General features: G+C 39.1%; 1 protein-coding gene across 2 annotated transcripts; it reads left to right on the forward strand.

The window, feature by feature from the left end:
- The first annotated feature begins 846 nt into the window (after positions 1-846).
- m6pr (mannose-6-phosphate receptor (cation dependent)) lies at positions 847-8,033 on the forward strand. 2 transcript variants are annotated; one of them, XM_012875134.3, is made up of 7 exons: positions 852-1,197; positions 2,644-2,816; positions 2,975-3,147; positions 3,353-3,462; positions 3,820-3,950; positions 4,035-4,161; positions 4,942-8,033. In XM_012875134.3, the coding sequence occupies exons 1-7, from the start codon at positions 1,192-1,194 to the stop codon at positions 5,062-5,064; spliced, it is 843 nt and encodes a 280-aa protein (XP_012730588.2). In that variant the 5' UTR covers positions 852-1,191; the 3' UTR covers positions 5,065-8,033. The 2 variants fall into 2 exon arrangements, with proteins under 2 accessions (XP_035991009.1, XP_012730588.2); XM_036135116.1 differs by lacking the exons at positions 3,820-3,950; positions 4,035-4,161; positions 4,942-8,033 and adding an exon at positions 3,589-3,813 and having other exon boundaries at positions 847-1,197; positions 3,353-3,507.
- The last annotated feature ends 1,151 nt before the right edge of the window (positions 8,034-9,184 follow it).

A 9,184-nucleotide genomic window follows, 5' to 3' on the forward strand; every position in this document is an offset into this window, starting at 1 on the left:
ATATAAATGATAAATGAAAGCCAGCCTTGTAACAAATGCTGAGGAGAGTTTGGACCATTAATAATAATAATAATAATGCATTTTATTTATAGGCGCCTTTCTTACCACTCAAGGTCACCTTACAGAAGAACAATAAAACACATAATCCAATAAACATTGAATCACAACATTTTGTCTCTTCTATGAATAACCAACAAATAATATATTTAAGTTCAATGGACTAAATAGATAAATAATCAGACAACCTTTTATTGTTAGGTTTCACTGGAAAGAACAAAAACAGCTGATAAAACTTATAACTGAAGTTTATTGCCCAATATATACGATATTCAGAAAAAAAATCAGGTAATTTGTTAATTTGGCCATTTGGGAAAAATAATGACATAAATATGCAGATGTAAAAGGGCCTGAAATGGTTGAGAATAACTGCTATTAAACCATGAATCGGTTTAAATTATTTCAATGCTATCTTAAATATAGAAACATCTGGTAAATGGGGTGTTTTTGAATGCACAATCGCCGATTCTTTTAAGAACTGTTATTTGCAGTGAGGCCCTCAGTTCCTGGAGATTTGTTTAACGCCATTTTCCTAATGATTATAAATGTAGTTCTTCGGTAGGCTCAGAATCACACGCGGAAACACGTGTTGCAGTGGGACTCGAGTGGATACCTGGCTTCGTGGACTGAATAAATAAATACATTAATTTAATTAGTTTTAAATTAAGCAAGCACGTTTTTCTCTGGAGGTTTTCCCACTGACGCTCACGTGTTTCGCTCCCCTGTCAGCTGATGCGGGTGGCGGAGGACTCAGCCAACGCTCATTGGTTGAGACCGCTCGGTCACATGAGCGTGTTTAGTTTCACTTCCGCCTTACGCTGCTGCCTGTAGCCTGTGTTAGCATCTTAAAAAAAAAAAGCACACACTTCAGGCGTCCTCCAAGAAAACCTGTTAACTGTCCTGGACAACAAAAATAATAATAATAGCGTAAGCTTAGCTTTCCGAAATCCAGCAAGGTTTAATTGATATGGTTTGCACGATACAAATTCGGGTTGGTGCTAATTAAGTGAACCAGGAAGCGACGTTAGCGTGAGGAAGCTCATTGCAACTTATTCTGGCTACAATTTAAACAGCCAGCTCGTATTAAACAGGAAACAGACGGGTCCCCCCCACTGGTTTACAGCAAAAGAAGCCATGAAGGTAGGTTGACAGCATGGGCAGAAGTTTTGTTTAAGCTGTGGCTTTAAAACTGACATGCAGATGATTAGGTTACACGATTGCGTTGGTTTTGTACGAGTTTTAATCAGTGCTGTACATATTTAGGTTAGTTTTTGCAAATTTATAGTTTGCTCTAATAGTGTTTTGTGCAGGATTGTACTATTTTTAGGCCTCGGTCTTAGAGAATCAGCACAAAAATACACATGTTTGTAATTGTTTTAGGCCGGATTTGTCCAGACAGAGGTGCATCTCAATAAATGGCGTTATAAAAGTCAAAGTAGTTCAGACATTCACTTCAAAAACCGTAACCCCTGCATCTAATTACACAGTGAACTATTTCAAGCGTTTATTTTTGATTATCAGAGTTTTAGACTAATAAAAAACAATCTGTTTTCTTTACGATTTAGAATGCATAAAACAGATTAAATAAATTGGATTAATACCACCAAAAGGTTGCACAACAATAGGCCAGACTTCTAAGATGACTTGTATATCAGACAGTGGTCGATCGGCTCAACAAGGAGGGAACTATTCAACAAGTCGAAGCTGAAAAAGCGAAATGAGTGCTACATCTAAGCCTATTGATGGAAAGTTGAGTGGAAGGAAAAAAGATTTAGAGCATAAGCAACAGGGACTCCCATATAGTAAATAGCCTGTACTTGTATAGCACTTTCTCAAGTTTGTGGAGCCCAAAGCGCTTTACACTACAGTTAGCTATTCACATGCTGGCAGTGGTTTGCTACATTGTAGCCACAGCTGCCCTGACAGAAGTGGGGCTGCCATATAATTGGTGCCACATGGCCCTCTGACCATTGACAGCAGGTGAAATGTCTTGCCCAAGCACTGAGATGGACAGGGCGGGGCTTGGAACAGGCAACCCACCGGTTACAGGACAAACTCCTCGCTCTGTCACACTTGGTTCTTCAAAGGCTGGAGTCCTGCAACTTTTAGATGCAACTCTGCTTCAAAACACCTGAATCGCACATTGTTTAGTTCATTCGCAGGATTCTGTAGTACTTGAGTGCATTCTGCGGATGTAATTTAGCCATTTAAATTTAATGTGCTGGACCAGGGACGTATGTAAAAGCTGCAAGACTTCGGGAAATGGAGTTTGACACCTCTTTGTAAGCAAAGAGAAAGTTTAGGTGGTCCCTTTTAGCCAGCTCTTCAGCAGCGCACTGTAACAGATACAGGAGACGCAACGCTGAGTCACTCCATGCTTCAAAGAGCCAGAAAAAAAAACCTCAGCATTTTGGCTCCTTATTACAAGAACTATAAACTGTAGGTCCAGTATGATGGAACGTTTTTCACTTTAAACCTTCTGTAAACCCTTGATATACCTTGATACGTTAACCAGTCCGTGCATGTTTTATAAATGAATGCTAAATATATCAGTCACTTTATTGTCACTTTCTTCGTCTCTTCTAGCTTTTCAGAATTGCCAGACGAGGTTACGTCTTGTTGTGGGCCCTTTTGGCTCAGCTGGTGCTTTGTAGAAGCGGTGTGTTCGCTGGGGACGGCACCAAGGCCTGCGTACTGGCCCACGAAACGGCGTCTGAAAGGAAGGTCCTTGATCGACTTGAGCCACTGGCCTTCAAGAAGTAAGCGTTTGGTACCACCGTGCTCAGTCTCTTTGAAATAACGCGTCAGTATTCAAACGGCGTATAATCAGGGCCCCATAGCATTGCATGTGGCTTTGCTGCTTTTAGTGTTTAATCTCATGAAAATAGCTGACCTGATCGCATTCCTATCTTGTCAGCCTGACGGTGGAGAGCAAAAACGAGAAGGATAGCTACACGTACGTGTTCCAGCTGTGCGGAGACGCAGGGGGTGTTCCCGGAGCCGGGGTCATTCAGAAGAACATGAAAACGCCGGAAAAACCGATTGTGACAAATATTGGCTCATATAAAGCGACCAAGGCCATCGGAGGCAGTAAGACTCTGCGACAAATGAGAATTTCTTCTTTATTCGACGTGATTTTAGTCGGGCTGTTTTTTTTTATTTTAAATTTAAAATATCGAGATTGAGTTGCAGAACGGTGTTGTCTTAAGAGACCAACCGTAAATGTGATATGTCTGGAGATTTAGAGACATTTGTTCATCCTCGTCTGCTTTGACATTTTCTTCTGACCTTCAAGGTGACTGGGTGATGCTGATCTACGAACAAGGCGACAAATATGATAGCCACTGCCAAAAGGAAGCCAGAAAGGCCATTATTATGATCTCCTGCAGCAAAAACACAGATGTGGTAAAAGAAACGCTGATTGGATGTGTGTGTGTGTGTGTGTGTGTGTGTGTGTGTGTGTGTGTGTGTGTGTGTGTGTGTGTGTGTGTGTGTGTGTGTGTGTGTGTGTGTGTGTGTGTGTGTGTGTGTTTTTTTTATCAAGATGCAGACTTGTATAATATAGTGACTCAGAATTGTAACAGAGGAATTTTGGGAGCGTGCACTAGCATGCTCTATGGACGTCAGTTAAAATTCAACCCCATTTTTAAACATCCCAGAAGTGAAGTGTCATTTTTGTCTCCAGTCAACTTTGAATGTTTCCCACTTGTGAGAAATGAGAGAGCGAGAGAACCGTAGCTTATGTCTTTATCCTGTCCCTAGGGTGCGTTGGAAGTGATCCTTGAAGAAAATGAAAGGGACACTGATTGCTTTTACCTCTTCGAGCTGGACTCCAGTGCCGTGTGTCCTCCTGTTGAATCCCGGCTCAGTGCTGGCTCCATAATACTCATCATGTATGTGAAAACATTTGAAAGTGGCACAAAAACCTCTCGGGCTGTAGAAACAAATGGTGATCGGAAGGTTTTTCCCTCTTTCAGCATTTTCTGCCTTGTGGCGGTTTACCTCATTGGAGGTTTCCTCTACCAGCGGCTGATTGTCGGAGCCAAAGGGATGGAGCAGTTCCCTAATTATGCTTTCTGGGTGGAAGTTGGGAACCTTACAGCGGTAAGACTTATCCAAGTCACAAATACATTACAGTGCATCTCAAAAGTGCTCTTCCCCCTTCGAACATCCTCATTTAGTCACTACAGCCAATAAGTCACGTGTGTTTTTAATAGCATTTTTTTTTAAAGACAGACGGCAAGAAAAAAGACATTTTTGTCAACAATTTTGACCAAAAAGCAAAAATATATGACTCTATTCGCATTATTATGATACAACTTAATACAAATATACAGTCAGAGCTGTAATAAAGTGGTTTAAGTCATAGTATATCTATTTATCAGAATGACCCAAAGTCCAGATTTAAATCCAGTTGTATTTATGTGGCAAGAAAGGAATATCCAATGCATCTAGCCTGACTGAGCTTGAGTTCCTTTGAAAACAAAATGGGGTGGAAGACAAAACTCACTTTATATTTGTGCCAAGCTGTTTGAGTCATTCCACATAAAAATCAGTGGCTTCAATCCAAATTCTGGTTCTACAAAGGATTTACTCGTGAGGGCTGAATGTTTATACATGCAACACTCTCAGATTTTTCTCAGAAAAAATAAATAAATAAAAAAAGGTTCAAAGTCCTATCTTTTTCTTTCCCCTTCACAAGGACGTGGTCCTTCTTTTTCATCCATCACATAAAGCCCCAATAAAACACACAGAGGTTTGTGGTTGTAACGAGAACAACGTGAAAAGGGCTCAAGGGGTATGAGCACTTTAGTAAGGCTGGGTGTAAGCAAACATTCATTTATCTTTTTAAGATTCACGGTGAACTTGACTCCCTCTCTACAGGACGGCTGCGACTTCGTGTGCCGCTCGAGAAACCGAGACGAAGCTCCAGCTTACAGAGGAGTGACCACCGATGCTTTAGAGGAAGAGCCAGAAGAGAGGGACGACCACTTACTACCTATGTGACCTTAGTATGTCAGGAACGTGACATACAGATTCCCTGTGTGCGGCGGGTTACACTTTGCAAGCTTAGATAAAGTTGCTGGTGCACACAAGTTTGTTTTCTTTACCTGGATTAAGTCAGTCCCCTGTTGAAACCTTGCTTGTATTCTAGACTTGTGCCTCCAAGAAGGACCTGGTACCTAAAAGGCAGATGGTCGTGTCTCCTTTCCTACACAAAACATTTCAGCTTCAATTGTACATCACACAAAAGAGTGGTTCACACATTAGACATATTTTTTTTTTTTTTTTTTAAAGTGAGCAGTCTGTGGAAGTCTTACGTAAAAGGGAAGACAGTAATTTCCATGTGACACAAATTGAGTGGTAACCAGTGTTTCTGCTTAACTGATGACGGATGTTGTCTGATTGCGCAAGCAGCACCGAGCTGTTTCTCCGTTTAGTTAGTGCTTTACTGCAGGCTGCACAAGATAAGTGTCTATGCTTGTGTAAACGGCGAGTTTGACCGAATCGTGAATGTACATTTTCCGCTCTGAGTACAGTAGGAGAGTACAGCCTTGCTGCACATGTAGAGAGCAGTGCAAAAAAAAACAAAAAACAAATCTTATGCAAATCTATTAGTCTATTTTATGTTTTAGTTCCCCCCCCCCCCCTTAAAGTACAAAGAAAGGTTTTTACGTATGTCATATATTTTGTTCAATAGTTATCACTGTAAGCCGACAGTGACAGATTTTACATCTAAAAGGTCAAAAAGGTGTATATCATTTATTTAAATTAAATTGTTCTCCAACTTAATGGTGAAGGATAATTCAAAACTGTTTATAGAGCACCGACCATAATCTTTCGCACCCCTGATACAGATGTGTAAAAAAGGAAAAGAAAAAAAAAAGCTAAAAATGAATTTATACTTTATTACAGAACTATAATCCTGGTAGAATCCAACATTTTATCCAAGCACATTTATTCAGTTTATAAATTTTTAACTAAATCACCAGTGACTCAATAAGGGGTTAAACTGTAAGTTTCTGTTAAATAAATTAAACATTTACTTTTTAAAGCTGATCAGAGGCACCCTTTAGTAATGTTATTTTCTATAATGCTATTATATGTATATGTAGGACTCCTGTAATTTATGTTGCATGCGTAGAATTCAGGTGAATGATGAGGAGGGTGGAAGAATTCCCAAAGATGAGTCTTAGATGACAATAATAAGGTGTCGTTAGTCTGTATAAAAACCATTAGACGCTGGCTACATGCCAGACTTTTTTTTTTTTTTTGTGTGTGTGTGTGTGTGTTGAAATATTCCAGAGAACAAGCCTTTCCTATCATACCATCACAAATGTAAACGTGGGTATTGCAGATCTCTGCTGGGACCTTAACTGGAACTGTGTGCTTTATTCAGATTAGAGTAAAATGAAATGCCCACTATTAAGTATGGTGGAGGAACTGTGATGCTGTGGGCCTGCTGTTACACAGTCCTACCATGCACTTCGTTTGGGTGCATGATATCACAAACTCTTTGAAATGCCATGTAATTTAAAATAAAACATCTGGTGGCTAAGAATGGGTTTTCCTCGTCTCTTACAGCAGGAAATTGATCAGTGGCGGCTCTCCCAGCAGGAAAGCCGAGAGATGTCTACTCAGCTGACTGCATACCCCTGAAAGCAATAAAAAAAACTTGTTTAGGCCACAACTAAAGGATTATTTTCTTTATTTTTTTTATCTTGCGCCCATGCAGCTCTCTTTCTAATGTGGCCATTTGCAAATGCTTGAATTGGGAACCACTCATATGGCCAGTTTAAAAAAAATCCAATGATGCTGATGAGACAAGATTTGGCCAAATAAACACAGAAGTGGTTTACCAGACAAAAGTCACCTTGGCCATCTCAGCTTCTAGGCCTAATGCCTTTAGCAAAACTGGAGTGAGCTGAAAACGTAAAAGAAAGGCCGCGGGAGTCTGGATGATCTGAAATTGTGTAAAAAGGATCTGACAATGCCCCGATTTTGTGAAACTTTAGAGACAAGCGCTTTTCTGTTGGCAGAGTATTCACTGCAGGCCTACTGATAATTGTGTCACTGGTTAATTTTGTTAAAAAGTTATAAGAATTTCTCTACTGAATAAATGTTCTCGGATTGAAGTTCATCCATCCATCCATCCATTTTCTGACCCGCTTAATCCCTCATGGGGTCACGGGAGTTGCTGGTGCCTATCTCCAGCGTTCACTGGGCGAGAGGCGGGGTACACCCTGGACAGGTTGCCAGTCTGTCGCAGGGTGGATTGAAGTTCATATGAATCTTAATATTTCAATGTGAAATTGCTAATGTGATAAAAGATTAATCCGTTTACAGAGTTTTTACCAATCTCTATCAGTGGTGCCAATAAATGGCACTGTATATGATATCCTCCATTAACTGAAATGTGGGTATACTGTCTATTATTGTATTTTGATATTATGAATGAAAATTAGCTGCACCAATGTCCAATACTCAGTGTTTGGACTCTTTCCTGACTGCTGAAACTGTAATTGTTAACCTAAACACCAGAAGCAGTTGTACAGTTACCTACTTTTATTTTTCTGTTCACTTGCGTTTGACCAAAACCTTCTTGCTGCAGTTTTTGCTTCTATTGTAAAACGTATGGACTGGCAGTGAAAGCACCTTTCTTTACTCTTTATTACTATAATATAGTTGTAAAATGTTATTTTTGAGGATATCATTCATAAGGTTTATAAGATTTTTACATACATTTAAATATAAACAATGTTGAAGACTAAAGTAGGGTGTTTCTGAGTTTCACCACATAAGTTAGTAAAAGTAGGTGGAAACAATGACATTTCCCTGCTTTATTTTGTATCTGTCACAATAACGTTTACTTGCATTCACTTATTTTCCTTTGTTCTGTGAATTGTCTCCCATATTCTCTGATGAAAAATGGTTTCACTTGTGTTTGAAGTAAATAAAAATGCATCCAGGTCTGATCATTGTTTTAGTAAAGTGTAGTTTGAAGGACTCTACATATTTTACACTTTTACTTTGACTGAACCAGACTTTCTAGATTTTTTTTGTTAAGTGAGTGTTAAGACTTCAGATTTGAAAGTAATGTGTGTTTTACCAAAAATGATTAGTCATGGATCTAGTTGTTTTCCTGTTCTATTAAAAGTGTATACATCATAATGCCTTCTGGTGAGTAGCTTACAGTACACACCTTAATGACTGTTCTGAAAAGTGACATGTTCAGGTTTCGGCCAAATATTCAAACATTATTTATCATGAAGGGCTGAGCTGAGCTGTAAAAGCACAGTAAAACAATACTAGCAGATGACATGGCTCCTCAAATTAACACTGACTGTGGAAACTTTGTACTGTATCTCAAATCAACTTCAATTCTGTTTCTCTCCAGTATTACTCCAAACTCTGAGACCTTTCCAAGTGAACTGCAAACTTTACTTTCATCTTAAAATAGGCATTTTGGACCCATTGGCAACAAAAGAACAGATCCTTTTCCACCCGAGTCTGGTCAAGATGCTACTCATGTTGTATCAGGTTCAGGAAAATATCACAGTTTAAGTCCGAGTCCTGGTGATGTCTGTGTGAATCATTGACACTAGCCTGACTCCTTCCATTTACTTTCATTTATTTTATTAAACCTTTATCTTAACAGATAAAGAACCTAATATCAAGACCTCTTTCACAGGGGTGTTCTGGCCAAGCAGCACACGTCATATTGGACAAGAGAGACAACAATAACAAAACAATGGGAGCAATTTGATGTATTTTCCACTCAACTGCAGCTAATATTGCCCTGACATTTCTGATTTAAATATTTTTAAAAATTTATTAATTTAAGTAAATTGGGCCTTTTTTTAGCTTTTGAACTGAACTATGGATGTCAATTAACTTTTCAAAAATATACAGCTTTTTGAGATGCACTTGTATTAAATATTAAAAAACATTCTTGGCATAATGTTTCTGACCAGGAGGGGTCACTATTGAGCATTAAAGCCTCCAGAGGTTTTCCTAAACAGTCTGAAATGTCCTGCTTCGTATGGAAACTGTTTTTTAATCTCTTGATCTGCGCCACACTTTTAGATAAAATAGGTTAATCTATGTGTAACTCGTGCGCTAAAAA

The sequence above is a fragment of the Fundulus heteroclitus genome, chromosome 3 (genome assembly GCF_011125445.2).
Source record: "Fundulus heteroclitus isolate FHET01 chromosome 3, MU-UCD_Fhet_4.1, whole genome shotgun sequence".
Classification (NCBI taxonomy): domain Eukaryota; kingdom Metazoa; phylum Chordata; class Actinopteri; order Cyprinodontiformes; family Fundulidae; genus Fundulus; species Fundulus heteroclitus.